This window comes from Cygnus atratus, chromosome 2 (assembly GCF_013377495.2).
Source record: "Cygnus atratus isolate AKBS03 ecotype Queensland, Australia chromosome 2, CAtr_DNAZoo_HiC_assembly, whole genome shotgun sequence".
Lineage (NCBI taxonomy): Eukaryota > Metazoa > Chordata > Aves > Anseriformes > Anatidae > Cygnus > Cygnus atratus.
The window spans coordinates 148,714,524-148,732,403 of NC_066363.1; the positions used below are offsets into that span (position 1 = coordinate 148,714,524).

Sequence of the window (17,880 nt, forward strand, 5' to 3'; positions counted from 1 at the left end):
CAATACTGGTTGGATTTTGGCATTGTTTGGGACATGGAAGTTGTGAATTTTCTGTGATTGCGCTCAGAATTGCTGATGTTCCTCTTGGGCCCGGCCAGTAAGCTTAACGTGCTTGCTCTGAATATGAATTTTAAATATCAGCTTCCCTTTCTGGTTTGCAGTAACTTTTCCTTCACAAGTAAATGCACCTTGAGTTTGCAGTTGATTTCAGGTGTTTGAGCATTGATTGCTATCAGGTTTACTCAGTGGATGCATGCTTGATTGGCTAGCTGGACTGTGCACTTTCCCAGAAAACCTATTTTCATTGCTACACCAATACAGGCAAACAATTTCTCTGATGACAAAGGGGAAAAATGTGCTGACTATTTACCACTGCATGCTTGTGGCCAACGGAAATCCTGAAAAAATATTGTCATTATCCTAAATGTTTTGTGTTTTTACTTTCCCCACCTGTATTTTTTGTCACTGGAGTTACTAGCACAACATTCTCAAGCACTACAGATTGTTTCCCCCTCTGAAATGCGAGGTATATTCGTTTCCTTGGAAAAACCATAGTATTAAATTCTGCCCACAGAGACATCCTCTTGAATTAATGCTACCAACAATTGGGAAAATGATAGAGAGCAGTACCCTAATACAAGGGAAGTTCTAGGTGGGTTGAAATCCACCACTACTCACAAATTTGTGTGGGTTTCAGTGAATGTCTCAGCTTTAAAAATAAGTTGTAAAGAAGTCTGTTTTCAAAATATAAAAGTATGTAATTTCAACATTTCAAAATGAAATGTTTCAGCTGTGCTGATGTACGTTTTTGTGACATTTCAAGTTGAAGAGGATGAAATTGCCTGCAAACAGAACCATTTATTTCACTGCTGTGTATACAGAATGTGAAATTTGAACTATGCTGACAACAATCAGGCAATATCTGCAACAATGTGAATTTTTCACCATGAAGTAAAGCAAAATGAATCCTTTGCAATGACTTTGGATTTCTGAGTATAAGTCAGGGTGATCTGGTTAATTCAAAATAAGTCCATGAGTTTTTATCTAATGAAAATATTTTCCAAAATAGTTTCTCTACTATTTTTTTCTCAATTTTTTTTTCTTTTTTTTGGTCTTAGCTCAGGCATTCAAGGCCAAGAGACCATTAATGCCCACCCCTGTTCCAAGTACTGCCCAGTTTATCATTAAGGAGAAACTTCTGTGTGTCTCCTATGTTATTGTAATTGTTTTGCCAAACCTACTTTGGCAGCAAGAAATGACACATGCAGACTTTAAGGATCATTATTAACCACTGGTTCAATCCTTCAGAAACCTGGAAAAATTAAACTACACACTCCAGTGCTCAGTGATTCGATTTCCACTCCCCAGTCTCCTCTCAAATGATGAATCATGCAGCTTAAATCACACTTTGTTAAAGGAAGAAGAGATAAGAAAACTATGAAGATAAACAAAAACCAGCCAGTCCTTCCCCAAAGTACAGCTGTGCTAAATTTCCCCACTTTAATCTCTCAGGGATGCAATTGCAGGACAGCAGCTGCTCCCCAACCTCTGTTCAAAATCTTGAGTTGAAAGGGGAAATCTGGGCGCAGCCTTAATGCAAAAATGGTGTTTCTCTTCCTTGTTGCTGAGAAGAGATGCTATGCTGAGCCCTCTTCAAGGACAGCGGGGAGAAGTCCCATCTTCCCCCCCATGGCTTTTCCTTGCAGGGCATCAACTCCTGCCTTGGTTCTGGGACATGGAGGAGCAGAGTTTGGAGCAGCAGGTCATGTCTGAACTGAAGACTGATAGATTTATTACTCTTGTAGTCATACTTTTGTTCTGCTCTTGTGAAATGTCAGAACAGCATCAGTGTCCTATTCCAGGACTGCTGCTGCTGGACCCCATCAGAGGGCAAAGAAAGAGGGTTTGGTGGGATGATGCTGGCTGGCAGCCAAGGAGGAGGGACTCATGGCCCTTCTTTTGCCTTCTTTGGATGGGCTATGGAAAGAAAAAGAAGACTCTCCGTTGAGGGCAAAATACTGTATGACTTTTATAGAGATGTTTCCTTTTCCCCCTCTCTGTAAAACCAGCTCTACAAAATACAACTGCTCTTTCTCTCTACTCACAGAAGAGCTGAAGGACCAATGGGAGAGTAAAATAGGAAAAGGCAAAACGGCACAAAGCTCTGAATAGCCAGTCTGGCTCTGTGCTGTTGCTGGGAGAGATGCTTTAGCTTATCTCAGCATTGAACTGCCTGCTGCTGCAGGGAGTTTTGCCATTGGTTTCTCAGGAAGCAGGACTGTGTAGGTCCTTGATGAGTGTCTTGTCATGTTTTATATGTGATGGCAGCCAGCCCAGGGCCATGCCGGACCTCACCCCATGAACACCTGCTGCTCCTGAATGACGGTGGTAGGCTCCTGGCAAGGGGCTGTGGCTAAAACAGAATGAATGCAAGAAGTAAGAAAGCCTTACTGGGGCCATAGAGTGACTTTAACCGGGCATGATCTGAGAAATGATGTGCCTAAAACCCCACTGAGCTCTAGTAGGCTTAGTTTTAAACCAGATTAATCCCCTAGTTCAGAATAGGAAGGAGTGGGAGCAGAAAAGCCACATGCAGTGGTAGCTGGGGTTGATGCTGGTCTGAAGCAACCCTGCGACACAGCTTGAGGAGAAACTCTCGTCCAGCTCTGCTTGTGGCTTTGCTGCTGGAAGGGAGTGAGAACTAACTAAATAAATGGGAAAAGCTGTTGTGGTGGATGTGCCACCAGCACAGTGCACATCCTTACCAATAAAGTTTAAACAAATGCTTTTATGTTTACCTTATTCACTGCAAAACTGCTTTTGACCTGGAACCTATAATTTGTCAGAACTTTTTATCTCTGGTCTCATCACAGGCATAAGAATTATGTGTGGAGAAATTAGTAGAACTGGAAACTTGGATTTCCTTTTTTATCTCTTCCTGCTGTCTTGGTTTGAAATGAAGCTCTGGCTCTTCTCTCGTCATGTTTGTCTGTACACTGCCAAATTTTAAAAATAAACAAAATTAGATGAAGTAAGAATCCAGAGCATTCCCTTGTATTCTTTCAATAGAAGGGAAATCGTAATATAATGATCTCACATGGAAATCAGATCTCTCTCTCAACAGGTCCTTAAATCAGAGTCCAGCACAGAGAAGGGCTGGAAGCTATTACAATGATTGCTTTTCCTTAATTTTTCAGAAAGGGGCTGTTTGCTGGCATGAAGCTGAAGAAGAAGAAAAAAGGCGAGAAAGGGTTGACTATTGCAAACAAAGACGCACTAGGTAAGGCCCTGTAAATAAATACTGCAACAGACGAGAGCAAGTTGGGGATTATACTATACCTAATTTCATGTGAACTCATTTGAATTGTGTCTTAATATTGATAAAATGGGCAGTAAACTCTTTATAGCTCTTAAGTAAACAGAGAGATTATTCTTTTTATATTAACTGTTTTGTTAAATCCACCTTCAGATCCTGCAAGTTCAGACTGTTGTATCTGATAGAGTAAAACAAAAATGTTAGCCTGATTCTTTCCATAGACAGATGGCATGTTTTTAAAAGTTTTTTTTTTTTAATTTATTATTATTTCTTTATTTATAGTCTAGAGATAGATACATCATCGTATAATTCTTCCAGAAGATATGCTTGTTATAAAAACTGCAGAACATAACTTTAGTAGTCTGTTATGGCTGGATAGGCTGGCTAAATAAAGCTGGGAGCTTTATATAGTAACAGTTCTCCTCTTAAATGTATGGCAGAGTGGTTTTTTTAATTTTGACAGATGTAGGTACATCTGTAAGACATGCAGAGTCTTTTATTTCTTACCCCCTAACACTCTGTTGGTTCTCAAGCTAAGGAAACATTCTCTAGAACACCCTACCACTGCCATTTTCCTCCTATCCCCACAGACCTCCCATTCACCTTCACCAAAACTCATACTTCAGCCACAACAAATTGTTTGCTTTTTTGTGCTTTTTTGCAGTCTCATGCTTGAAATTTAATGGGATCTTTAAAACATGGACTCCTAAGGGTTTAATGCAGCCTGTGAATTACAGTGCTGCAATAAACCAGCCATGTGTATCTTGACTCACTGTTGGGTAGAAACAGGAATACTTATTTTGTGTCATAAACACTATTTAGCTAAAGGGCACTACCTTAAACAAAAAGATTTTCCTCTGGTCCTTACAGCAAGGGATCTTGGCTTTTAGAGAAAGAGAAAACCAAACACTATTGAGCTTCTTAGTAATTACAGTTATGTTTGAGTTTATTTATCTTATTTATCTTTATTTATCTTATGCTTTATAAATATACCATTCTCTACAAGAAATACCACGCTATAATTTGCTTCTGTTTTCCATGTAAGCATTCAGTTCTCTGTAACTGATTTTTCAAATACTGCCTTTGAGTCTTTGCATGGATTGGAGTCCTTATGCTGCATCTTATGCTTGCAGCTGTTGACTCCGTCGAGGGTGGTGAGGCCTTGCAGAGAGATCTGGACAAATCAGAGAGCAGGGCAATCACCAACAATATCAAGTTTAACAAGAGCGAGTGTTGGATTCTGCACCTGGGAAGGGGCAAACCTGGCTGTACGTACAGACTGGGGGATGCGATGCTGGAGAGCAGCCCCACAGAGAGGGATCTGGGGGTTTTGGTCAACAGCAAGTTGAATATGAGCCAGCAGTGTGCCCTGGCAGCCAGGAGGGCCAACCGTACCCTGGGGTGCATCAAGCACGGCATTGCTAGTTGGTCGAGGGAAGTGACTGTCCTGCACTGCTCTGCGCTGTGCGGCCTTACCTCGAGCACTGTGTGCAGTTTGGGGCACTACAGTATAAGAAAGTCATAAAGCTGTTAGAGAAAGTCCAAAGCGGGGATACAAGGATGGTGAAAGGCCGAGAGGGAAAGACTTAAAAGGAGAAGTTGAGGTCCTTTGGTTTGCTCAGCCCAGAGCGGAGCAGGCTGAGGGGAGGCCTCGTGGCGGCCTGCGGCTCCTTCACGAGGGGAGCGGAGGGGCAGGCGCTGAGCTCTGCTCTCTGGGGACAGCGACAGGACCCGAGGGAACGGCATGGAGCTGGGACAGGGGAGGGTCAGGCTGGGGGTTAGGGAAAGGTTCTGCACCCAGAGGTGGTCGGGCACTGGGACAGGTTCCCCAGGGCAGTGGTCACGGCACTGAGCCTGCCGGAGTTCAGGAAGTTTTTGGACACCACTCGCAGACATGTGGTCTCTTTTATTTATTTACTTATTTATTGGGTGGTCCTTTGGGGACCCAGGAGTTGGACTCAATGATCCTTGTGGGTCCCTTCCAACTTGGATATTCTATGATTCTATGATCTTCACACATTTCATCAGTGCCATCTTGCTGAGGGATCTGAACTCGTAAAGATACAGAAATTACCTGCTCTCTCTCAGTTGACTGGGGATTTGGGTTTAGGAGACTTATCAAGGAAGTGTGCAGTGAGGGAGTGTGGTCACTCTTTGAACCATTTGATGGATCCCCATAATGGAATAATTCCTGATGATTGGTTATGTGCAGCATACACATGGTTATCGAGTAAAAAAAAGGATATTGATTCAGATATTAAAATGTCAGGAGAATGGATCTGTAAAACAAAAGAAGCATTGCAAAGAGTTTACATCACAACAGAAACAACACGTAAAAACCTTGTAAAGAGTGGTCCAGGCAGGACGTCACACTAGCACATGCCTGTTCCCAGCTGAGGAGAGGGAAGTTTTATCTGTTTTAGCTCACATGGCAAACAGTACACAGTACTACAAGCCCATAATCAAACAGCATGCTCTAGAGTAAATAGGATATGGGGGTTGTCATGGGAGCTTAGTGCTACAGGTGCAAAACTGTTAACAGGCGCCTTTTCCTCAAGGGGTGCAAATCAAGCCATGTCTACACAGAGACAATTCCCCCTCCCTGTGTTCTGGGGACATCAGACAAGAGCCAGAGGAGCAGACAGAGAGCATATATGGTATATGAGACTTATAGTGGAGGAACCTTCATTAAGAGGTATGTCAGCTCGAACACAGAGCTGCCCTAACAGGGCAGTAGGGCACCCAGGCTGGAGCTGGCTCATGCCTGGCTGCTTTGCAGCAATAGCAAAAGTCCCATCTGTATGAACTTGTCTGGTGGTTTGCTTGGAGTAGGGGCTTGTGGAATCCAGCTGCCAATGGCGCAGATGCATTCAAACCTGATGAGTGCTAAAATTAGAAATGCAAGTAAGATTTACTAGATGGTGAATGGTCCTTTGCTACCATCAGCATTCTGTAAGTACTCGTCAAGGAACCATACCATTGCAAAGTGACAGGGAAGCACTATTAAAACCCTTTGTCTAGTTTTGTAGTTGGAATACAGTGCCATAGAGCACTTGCAAAAAATACACTTGAATGTATTTTCTTTCATTTGATGTAGAGCTGTCTCCATAAAGTCATGTAAGCCACTGAGTGTTGCTGAGCAACTCATCAATAGTTTTGTGGGTGCCACTTGGCAGCTTCTAGACCAGAAATAGCTCAAGTCCAGAGTCAATGAACATTTTGTGCTTATATGTATGTATCAGAATTAATTACAGGCAACCAATTTCTAAACTTTCACTCCAAACACACAAGTCCCTTCCCAAGGCAGGCGTTGAACATAAACACACTCAACAAGGGGCAGGGATGCTGGCAGGGCTTCCTTTGGACTAGGAAGACTAAGCAGAGCAGTGTGGGAAGGGCTTCTCTGTCCAAATGTAGATGTGTACCTCTGAGCTACTGGCTGAGACTCTCTTTGGTGAGGAACTAAAATAGGCACTGCTGGAAGCAATTTGTCTCATCTGAGCATAGCTGTCTACAAGAGATCCCATGAATCGTGTTCTTCAACTCTCTTTTTCTGTTCTTGATCTCCAGTTCATCATCTCTGCATTGTGGAACTGATTTGAAATTGTGAGAAATGATTTCAAATTTAGGCTCCACTTTGGTCACTTGGAAGGAACCGGAAGGTGCCACACTATTAAAACAAACCATGAATGGCAGACTCGCTGCTGCAAATACATGCAAAAAACTCACAATCTGTCCCACCATCTTTCTAGCAGATGAGAGATAAGGCAATCAGATGCCACTGGTGCGTATGTGCCTGTTGCAAATGCACATGGGGTGAAGAGAGGGGCATTTACATGCAGTATATGGTTTTGCACAGAAGGGGAGCTGCTGCTCATCTGTGCTGCTCCATACAAGTCCTAATTGTGATCTTTAAGTGTGATACATAAATAAACAAAATAGTCAGCTCATGTTGATGAAATAATTGCTGCTAACTGCTCCAAGTTATCTTTTCCTCGCAAATATCAGAGGCATAAAGATTTCTTATTTGTTTTACTCACCAGGTGATCATGACGGAAGTGAGAATCTTCACCATGACACTCTTGGAAGACAAGAAGAGGAAGAGGAAGACCTGATGAACAGCAATGCATTGTCCAGTGTTTTTGCATCCTTAAGCCCAAAGAGGAAAAGGTTGTCCTTGCCATATCTTACCTAACATCCCCCAAAATACTTTTTCCATCCTTCTGGGGAATGGCATTGCCATACGGCAGTACACCTGCTGACAGAAAATCCATTTGCTGACAGCAGTGATCCCTTCACTCCTTCCACATGACAGAGTGGGATGTACTTCTTGGCAAAATATTATCAGCTCAAGACAGATTGTCACCAGGTGCTATCCAGTGCAGGGAGAGATTGAAATTGGTGCCGAGAGGGCCTGAACTCTGCTGCTAATGAAAATGAGCCAAAGGGGACAGCAACATCTATAACCAAGTGTTTGTGTAGTTGTTTTTTCATGTGGGGGAGGAACAGAGTCAGGTTTGACAGGATCAATGGGTGAAATCATTCCCATGCATGGCAGGTAGCTGCTCTGGGTTGTGCAGATGCAAAGCATTTCCCTATTGGCAAATACATGACAGCCAGAGACATGCCATACATATCCAGGTATGAAATTCTATAGTACCCAAGGAATGATTACACTGAATTCTGCCATGTATGAAAACCTGTCATCCTCTTCACGTTTCATGAGAAGCAATAGGAAAGGGTAAAAGAACAACTGGGCACCGTTCTGCATGGGAGGTGGAATTGCTCAGGTACAAACTGTGGCACTTACCAAATTGCCAGTTACAAAGCTGAGCAACTGTCCTTGAGTGTGCTCTGAACTCCTGAGAGATACAAGCAGACCAGTGCTTGTAGCCAAATTCCAACAGAAGAGGAGGGAGGTATTTGGCTTTCTGTGTGCATGGGCTTTGCCCAAGGAGAGCTACTGTGGTTCACCTCGCTACGCAGCCCTCATCTGATCACAGGTCTGAGCCCTTGGGCTACTCCTGTCTACCACACATGTCCCTCTGATGGTGTTTGAGTGACTGCTGGGGAAAGCAAGCCTAACAGCTCATGACAAAGCCACCTGCCACAAGCAATGCCAGCTTAGTGACAGTCTTTCCAAAACATGTCCAAGTAGTAGTGCTTGCCTAGAGATGCCTAATGAACTATTTTGTGATTGACACAGGGCAAAGCTGGTGCCCAGGATTCATGAAGAGGAGATGAAATCCCAGAACTACCAGGTGAGCAGGGGGTGACAGCCCTTACGTGCCTGTGAAATCCCATGGTGGGCTGGAGGTGAGCCTGGGAGAGTACATGGTGTCCTTGCACCCTGCAGATTGCCATCACCATCATCGAGGCCAGGCAGCTGGTGGGTGAGAACATTGACCCGGTGGTGATCATCGAGATTGGTGATGAGAAGAAGCAAACAACAGTGAAAGAAGGCACGAATGCCCCCTTCTACAACGAGGTTGGTGCTTTCTCCTGGGGAAGGCACTTTCTTCAGTTGTTCTGGGTGTTCTCCACTGGCTGGTAGCTTGAACAGGGATGGGCAAAGTTGGTAGCATCTGCCTGTTTGTGTAGGGATGTCTGCCCAGGAGCTGTTTGAGTTTCAAGCTTGGAAAAGCAATGGCAATGGCTCTCTTGAGTTTGGCTCTCTTTGCTCTTTTTCTTCTGAAGCTCTGTCCATCCTGATCTCCCTATCACATCCTGCCTCACCCCACTACTGCTGCCTCATCATTTTTCCATATGATCCATTTGGGAGATTTGTCTAAACTACCCCATCCTCCCTTGTCTACCATTTCCCTGCTTTAACCCTTCCTTGATGTATGTTTTTCCCAGCTGGTGACAAATCACATGAAAACAACTCCCAGAACAAATGCTCCTTTGGGTTTCCTCATGCCTGTTGTCCCTTTTGACAATAACCTCTGATGCCGAGTGAGTGCCATGGGCCGTGCTATGCAGCCATGCAAGGAGAGAGGGCCAACTGGAGAGAGGGCAAATGGGTCTGGGTTACAGAAATGGTGATCCAGGGAGCAGAGGAAGGGCTTTGCTGTGCCCACCACCATCTCCCCACACCCCCAGTTTCTCACCAGGACACGTTGCTGACAGTGCTGCTACCATCACAAGGTTGATTCTGATCTGCTGTCCTTTTTTTTCCACAGTACTTTGTGTTTGATTTCATTGGACCACAGGTGTTTCTGTTCGACAAAATAATCAACATCTCTGTAAGTACCTAGGAAAGCCCAGTACAGTAAGTAAAGGTCATTGTTGTTTATGTCATTTTGGCTCTAAATGTTTCTTTCTTCTTAGTGCAATTAAAAGGAGAAATAATTTTAGGTACCAAGAGTGCTATGAAGGCAGCGTGAAGAGTAGGAAGGAGGAAGGAGAGGGAGAGGAAAAGGAAGAAAGGCAGCTGACAATGATTTGAAGGAATGTAAAGCTCAATGTAACGGAAGATTAGGTGTGTATTTTCAGGGACACGTGTTGCTGTCTTGGCAGTCTGTGAGGTAGAAGGAGAAACTTCACCTTAGTTACCAGTTGTCAGCATTGTCTTTGTCGTTTTAGTTTTCAAGCTTCACCTTGTATCAAATGGCTAATGAAACTTCTGGCTTATCTCAGTTCCTCAGATACAGCTGTTTTTAACTAAGATATCCAGGTACCTTATCCACAGCAGCAGCTCTAGGGCTGTCCACAGCTCAAATACCCGAAATTTGTACTTCTGCAGGGTATCTGCACACCTGACCTTCATGTATCCATGAGTACAGAGTTTACTACAGGCTGACACTGGCTCATTTTCTGAATGGGAATAGATACTGTCTCACTGTTATGACTTACATCACAATGTATGGCCCCCATACGTTCCTCTGACATGGTTAGTATCAGGATAATACTGACAGATCAACTTCTGTGAACTATTGCTGCTTAGGGATGTATAGTTATTTTTCTCCAAGGTATGACCAGTCTTTTGGATCTGGCATTCTTTAGATAATGCTTCCATACATCCAGTGGAACAGGGGAAATTGCCAGCTTTCTGAGGGTGTTGGGGTGTGTGGGAGAATGTGCCAGCATTTACTGGTATCAATCTGCATAGTTTTGTCAGCCTCAGAGAACATTTTGATTTACACCTGCTGAAGGTGCAAGACCAAGAAATTAAAGAAGGCCTTTTAGATAAAAATGACATTTTAAAAGAAAATACTAACCTAGTGCAATGCTCATGTATGCTGCTGAAAACAGAAAATCACTGCCTTGCAGTACAGTTTTGGAGAAGGCAGCGTATCAGAGGAATAGAAATAAATAAGAGAGGAAACACACTTTGGGAGAGGAGGAAACCCTGGGGTATGGAAATCTTCCCAGCACTTGCTTAGCATGAAACTCACCTGAGGAAAAGCAAAGATTGGCAGCCTCCATTATTAGCAATCACTCATGCACTGAATTCATTTAATCTGTGAAAATGAACTCATCTGCATCTGGAAGCTCAAGGAAATCAAAAAAGATTAGTGCTATTGCGCATCAGTTCAGCAGTTATTCTAGCTGCATTAAAACTCTACATTTGAGGAGAAAATGAGATTAGCTGATTCTTAGCACCTGCTAAGGAATAGATATTTTTCTTAGTTAATATCTCCCAGTGCATTCCAGCAACCTTGTAGTAGATGCCCCTTCCATGCTAAGCCTATATCTTCAGTAGTGAAATGCTCCCGACGTGAACACTGCTCATACTTGTCCGCACTCAGAAAATCCAAAGAAAAACATTCAGTCATCTATAGAGTCAATCAAGTTTGAAAAGCCACAAACCCTTAATGAGGTACAATGTAGATTAGGTACAATGCTCCCTCTCAGAGAAGATGAAGGCATTCGCTATAAACTTCATGTTCACCTTATTTGCTGCATTAGAAAAAATATGCTTGAAAAAGTACTGGGAAAGATGCAGAGCACTTAATAGAAGCAGTGAGGTATTTCCTCAGCAGTTATAAGTGCCATGTGTTCTACAAGGAGTGGAAACCCTCATTGTTTCAGTAGGAATAGAAGGCATTTCCAAGGACATCACAGTTCACACAGCAAATCTCCTAAAGCTTCGAGTAGTGAGGGTTACACATCTAACACTGTCTGAACATCTTGTCATTCCCTGGAGAGAAAATAAAAGAGCATTGAGACAAGACCATACGAATTTACCACATACCCTCCTCTTGTTTCTGCATCATAAAAGAACTTTTTTTTTTTTGGCCACAGAAAGCCTACAGCCAGCTTCCCCCTTGCATCCATCCTGTGGTGGAAACAGTCAATTTGGACAAGCTCTTGTTTCCACGTAGTTCCTCCAAAAGTGTAATTTTGAAACTCTTCAGCTTTCATGGCTTCTTCCCCCATTGGTGCCCCAGTCCAGCTTCATCAGAGTAAGGTGCTCCAGTGCTATGATGGGACCTGGTGTCAGCAGGGACTGAGAGAAAGCAGCACTAGTGCATGAAGCCATGGCTTCACTCTGGCTTCTCTTCCACACAAAGGTCACTTAATTTTTAAGCTTTAATCACAATGTTGAATTAAAAGTGCTTCTTTGTTCACACTACTTCAACACCTTCCATGTTGAAGTGAGGTTTTTCCAAGGATAAGTGAGTATGATCCCTCAATCACAGTGGCACAGTGGAGAATAATGCACAAAATGAAGTCACATGAAATATCCAATGAAAAATTACAACAGACCTGTATCTCTACCAAGGATGTACAGGTCGAAATCCAGGGTAGGAAGTCTTCTACATCCCTAAAATGCTCTCAGATGCGTGGATATTTAGCCCCAACATTTAGATTTAGCTTCTGTGGACCCAGGGTTTTAGTTTCTTTTTGGAGTTCGGCCAAGGTTTCCCAGATAAATCAGGCTGCCTTCAGAAACTTTTTCCCAAGCAAGGAATGGGTTTCATTCAAACTTTTAAACTATTCAGAACCAAGGTGAGAGTCTTATTGTTTCACAAATGCAGTTCCAGAGCCAATCTTCCTTTGGAATATGTTGCTAGCATCTGCCTTGTCTAAAAGATGGAGCACACACACATTTGAAAACCAGACACACAAGTACATAGATTCAGAAATTATCTGACAAAGGAATATTATTAATTAAATTTGAATTAAATTGAATTAAATTAAGTTCATTACTTGGCAGGAAGGATAAGGAGACAGACTCACTGGGGCCTGCCTGCCATCTCATTTACATCTATATCACTTCTCTGACTTCATTAATATTGTGGGGGGTGAAGCAGAATTGAGTCTCTTGGTTTTGTTCACATTGACATGTTGCAAAGAAACACTTTAATTCTTTCTCCTGTGGGTGTACTCAGTTCATATGGCAAATCGGCTCTTTCACAGAAAGTGATAAAATTTCTGCAGCCTAATGTGGAACCAGCTGTGCCCCATGTGTTTATATTTATTATGATTTATTTTAAACTGACCGGATCAGTAATATAAATGCATCTGCTGTGAAGATGCATCCATCTGATTCCTGACCTATTTAATCCTGGGAGCTGGGATGAACCTCTGTGATTCCACCTGGATGTGACTGCATTGGTTTCTAAATTGGCACAAGGCACAGGGGAAGAAGAGATTTCAAATGCTCACTGTATCTGCAGCTATGTGCAGCCATCTTCGGGTGGTGCTGAACATCACTGCTTATTACCTCTGAACCAAATGTGATCTTTGGATTGCTCTTTCTTATGCTGAGAAGAGAGATAATGACATTCTTTAATGTGTCTTTTTCTAACAGGTTATGCACCATAAACTGATTGGGAGTGTGCTGATAGGCTCCTTTAAAGTAGATCTGGGGACAGTGTATGGTCAGCCAGGTAAGTGGTACATTTTCGGTCTTTTTTTGTCTGTTAAATAAGATGAGAAGAGGGAAGAGGGAGGTGCACTGCTTTTCTACTTAGGTGTTTGAGATATATGCCAAGGGATAAATTTAGCATTTTTTTTTCATTGTTTTCCTATATGGGTACCAGAGAACCAGCTGAAGTTTTGGGAAAAAAAGTTCAACCTTGAAAACATCTTGACAATCTGCTCATTGGTGTATGCACTTATTGGAGCCACCTTTTCTTTAGTGAGTCAGAGTGGGCACCTGAATGCTTACAAAACCTGAATCCACCTGCTTGTTGCAGAGCCGCTGAAGGTCCACCACATGTGTTGGGGTAGAATGGGTGGAGGTAGGGAGAGAGAAGGGAGCATAGAAGAAATTGTGAGGAGAGCTCAAGGTGAGAATAGAGGCTCACCAGAAAGGGGGAGAGAATGAAGGAAGTGATGAAGAGGTCACCATGGCTCCACCTGACCTGCCATCTTCAGAGATGTCCAGTTCTTTCTGAAATTTGAAGCTAAGAGAAGATTACCTATCTCTCCCCCTCTCCCCCTTTTTTTTTTGTTGGTCTGTTTTTACAACCATCCACAGAACACATATCTTTCTTTCCTCCACAATTACTCAAGGACCAGGTCTTGTCTCAGTCTTTAGGAATGGATGTGTTTATGGCATCTATGGCATCAGCTATGGCATCTAAAGACAAAACAGCAGAATCATTCAGGCCATCCTCTCTTCAGGGCTCCTGAATTAATGAATGAAGAAAAATAGCCTGACTGAATAGTCACATAGGCTGCTCTAGTGCCTGAATTTCTTACTCAGCTTTATGGGACAGCTGTGTCTGAGGGTTGATCATAGCCCTGGGATCCCAGAGCATCCTAGCAGACTCTGGTCTCCCCCTCTCACTCCTTTACATACCCAAGGTGATGGTCAATGACTTAATGTAAAGTTTTAGGACCTTGCATGAGGAGGGTTGATCAAGCAGGGCTGAAACAAGGGCTGTTGTGGGTGAATTTGCATGAACATTTGCATGTTTCGCACCCACCTCTAGCTGCGTGTTTGTTTGTCTGTCGTACAGGTCATCATTTTTGTGACAAGTGGGCTCTTCTCACAGACCCTGCTGACATTAGGACGGGAGCCAAGGGATACCTGAAGTGTGACATCAGTGTGACTGGCAAAGGCGACACAATACAAGCCACACAGAAAACAGCTGATACTGAGGAGCAGATTGAAAAGTATTGCTATAGATTTTTTGTTTTGTTTTGTTTTGTTTTACTGCATTCTTCTTTACTAAGTCCCTCAAAAGCCCTCTGCTCTATTTTCAGTCCTGGCCTTGCTAACACAGGGTTAATAGCAGAAGTCACCATATACCTGGCTGTTCTGATGTGCTCAAAGAGAGTTTTTTTTATAATCCTCTCATCTAAATTGAAAGGCACATTAGGGTCACTTCTCTGTAGCTGATAGAGTTGACCATGCCCTGTGGCTAAGTGCCAGATTATCCCTGACAGAAGGTTCATTGATCTGAAACCAGTTTAAATATTTCTGAAAAGCAGTGAAGTAAGAAGAAAAAGCACGAGGAGATGCTATTCCTTCTCATCTATCAGCTGTGTGTACATAGATGTTTTCTATATTCTTAGGTAAACTCAAGTGCATTCTCCATGTAAAATACAGAAATTCAAGTTGGTAATGAGCTGCCAGCATACTTCACATTTTACAAGAGCAATGTTTCTGGTCAGTACTGACATGCGGGACAAAGTCCAAGGAGGGCCACCAAGATGACGGGGCTGGAACCCATGGCCTACAAGAGGGGGAGTGGGTTGGTTACTTGAGCCTTAAGAAATGCAGGTTAAGGAGTGTCTTACTGTTGTCTTCAACTGTCTAATGAAGAGGACAGAGCTGGACTCTTTTCAAAGTAGAAGGATGAGGGGCTTTGGATGCACATTAAAATAAGGGAATTTCAGAGAATATATAAGGAAAAATGTTGTACCATAAAGGTGATCAAATGTAGCAGGGACAAAGAGAGAGCAGGAAATCTCCATCCTTGGAGATATTCAGAATTTACTGGACAAGGTCTTGAACAACCTGATCCAGCTGAACCTGCATTGAGCAGGGGGTTGGACCAGATGACATCCAGAGGTCACCTCCAAACTATGTTTTCCGTACTTTTGTAGTTAGTTCTCTATCACATAGACGTGTTTCCTGAATAATGCTGTACCACTTTCTCATGGTAACCAGAAAACATTTTGGTTTAGATGCAGAAACAAATTCATACCCGTTTTTGTGCCTACTCAGAACACAAGCTAACTTGAGATGACAATTTTGGAGAAAAACATCACTTCATTGAGTTTTCTGTTTTAAGGATTTGGCTTCTTTCTGCTTTCAGGAACCTCTTGATCCCCAAAGGATTTCCATCTGAAAGACCATGGGCCAGATTTTATGTGAGAATTTACAAAGCAGAAGGGCTTCCGAAGATGAACTCTAGCATCATGGCCAATGTCACCAAAGCATTCATAGGTGACAGTAAGGACCTTGTGGATCCCTATGTGGTGGTCATGTTTGCAGGTCAAATGGTAATTGGGATCCTCTTGATCACAAATGTAGGCCTTCTTTCCTGCTAGCTATGTTATAGGCAGGCAATAGAGATGATGTCCTTCATATTGTTGTTATGTAAATCAGGGAAGGCATATTTCTTTCATCAGAAGGAAAATTTTAAATTCTTAAATTGTGCAGGAACAAAGTGAAGGAAATACTTAATGCCAGTGGAAGAACTGGTATCAGCCTCACAGCTGTAGGTTAGAGTTGTGCAGCAGGAGGGGAAAGTGAATTCTGCAGAAGTTATTGAAACATCCAGTTACAAGACAGTGAATCACCCAGTGTAGTATTACGTCAGTCCTATATTCAGGTCTCCTTAAAGTGAAGAAAGAAAACAGGATTGAAATCAGTAAGGTAGGTGCAATCTGGATTTTAGGGATGTGTATTCACTGGGGAATTATTCTGCTGTAATTCAGCAGAAAACCTTGCAAGTTTTCTGGGGGTAGCAAGAGAAGAAGCATTCAAGTAGACTCTCAGTGATGCCTGGCTTCATTACTTCTGCAGCTCCTGCAATATTTAACACAGTGCTACAGAGAGCTGCCTTCTGACTTGATGGTGGAAGAGGACCCAGGGATCTGGTTCCTCTGTTAAGTCCATGAAGCACTGTGTCAGGGAGCTTGTCTTGATTATTGACCTATCAAGGAAAGAATCTGACTGGAAAAGGTTCTAAACCAGCAATGCTTTCTGTGTGCATGGAAGCCCTGGGGTGAACTCTAGTTCATCCTTTACAGGTGTTTTGGGCATAAGAATGATGCCTGTGGTGCTGATTTCATCTTTTATTGTGAACCCAAATTGCAAAGTGTTACATCTGAAACTAGTATGGTTTAAAATGATTCGTCAAATGTGTGCAGCTTCTTCAGGCTTAATAGAGATCTGAAGAAGACACAAGAATGGGTGACTGATGTGAGTTTGCAGGCTGGCATGGAAAATATGGGTTTAGAGGTATTGTTGGTGGGCTTTTTTACTTGTTTGTCTTCACCAAATGTGAAAGTAGAAGGCCCGCAGCTGCACTGACTGTGTTATGGTCCTGCCCCCTCCCCCAGGCTAGGAGGAGCTCCAGTCAACCTCCCTAGCACACAGGCGTATGCCCAGAACACGAGCCACAGTAATCATATTTTATACTAGATAAATTGCCTCGATTAAGGTAATTCTGTTGGTACCTACAGCCTGGCAGCTATAATGAATTTCATCTTACGAGACAAATTGCACTGCATTACTACTACCAAGGTATTTCAAAAGCCATTTAAAGATGTGCAGTTTGTAGCAGAAACACCAAAGTCTGGCTTCCTAGACATGTTTTGTGCATAAAGGCCCTGAAGAATTAAATTTTATTCCAAGCTCCACTATATGCAGGTGAGAATTCTTAAGTCATAATGTGTTCTTTTATTAGATACAGAGGGGATAATAAACAATCTAATAGATAAACTTTCAGGATAGGATATTTGTGCTTAAAAATTGACTGGAGAGATGTTGCTGAGTGCAATTTCTGCTATACTCACTGCTGTTCTCCAGAGTCTGATCCCTCTAGGGTTAAATATGCTGGACTTTTATTTCAGGGTCGGACAACAGTGCAAAAGAACTGTGCAGATCCTGTATGGCACGAACAGATTATCTTCAAGGAAATGTTCCCTCCACTCTGCCGAAGAGTCAAAATCCAGGTCTGGGATGAAGGCAGCATGAATGACGTGGCTTTAGCCACCCATTTCATCGATTTGAAGAAAATATCAAATGAACAAGATGGTGACAAAGGTAAAAGGAAAAATGCAGTTGCCAAAATATGTCCCTACAGTAAAATCTACTTGCTTGAGATCTGGGCATTGACTAATCCCATTTCAGGGATTCCCAGAGCTCAAGTAAATCCAAGTTTTTTGTTGGTTCTGAAAGCTATTCTCTTGCTTAATCTGAAGTTGTATCTCGTTGTGCTTGTTGTATAGTGGTGTGCCACTGATTTTCTTGTTACGGGGCTGCTACGTAATTTGGTGCCTTCTTTGTGACTGTGGCAATAACTTGCTCTAGCTCATTAGGAATGACTGATGTAAGTTTATAGTTTGTGCTAGTTTCTGTCTGCCAATGAAAGCACAAAGTGCAAATTACAGGCATCCTGGGCTTGTGTTTCTGATCTATCCAGGAAGAG

General features: G+C 42.8%; 1 protein-coding gene across 1 annotated transcript in view; it reads left to right on the forward strand.

Annotated features, from left to right (window-relative positions):
• The first annotated feature begins 946 nt into the window (after window positions 1-946).
• The window catches only part of FER1L6 (fer-1 like family member 6), a 67,200-nt gene continuing 50,266 nt past the window's right edge, over window positions 947-17,880 (forward strand). Inside the window, 10 exon segments of the mRNA XM_035556235.1 lie at window positions 947-951; window positions 3,138-3,280; window positions 7,360-7,486; window positions 8,523-8,577; window positions 8,673-8,804; window positions 9,499-9,561; window positions 13,077-13,155; window positions 14,233-14,389; window positions 15,538-15,724; window positions 17,303-17,495. Of these exon segments, the coding sequence (XP_035412128.1) occupies window positions 947-951; window positions 3,138-3,280; window positions 7,360-7,486; window positions 8,523-8,577; window positions 8,673-8,804; window positions 9,499-9,561; window positions 13,077-13,155; window positions 14,233-14,389; window positions 15,538-15,724; window positions 17,303-17,495 (1,141 nt within the window).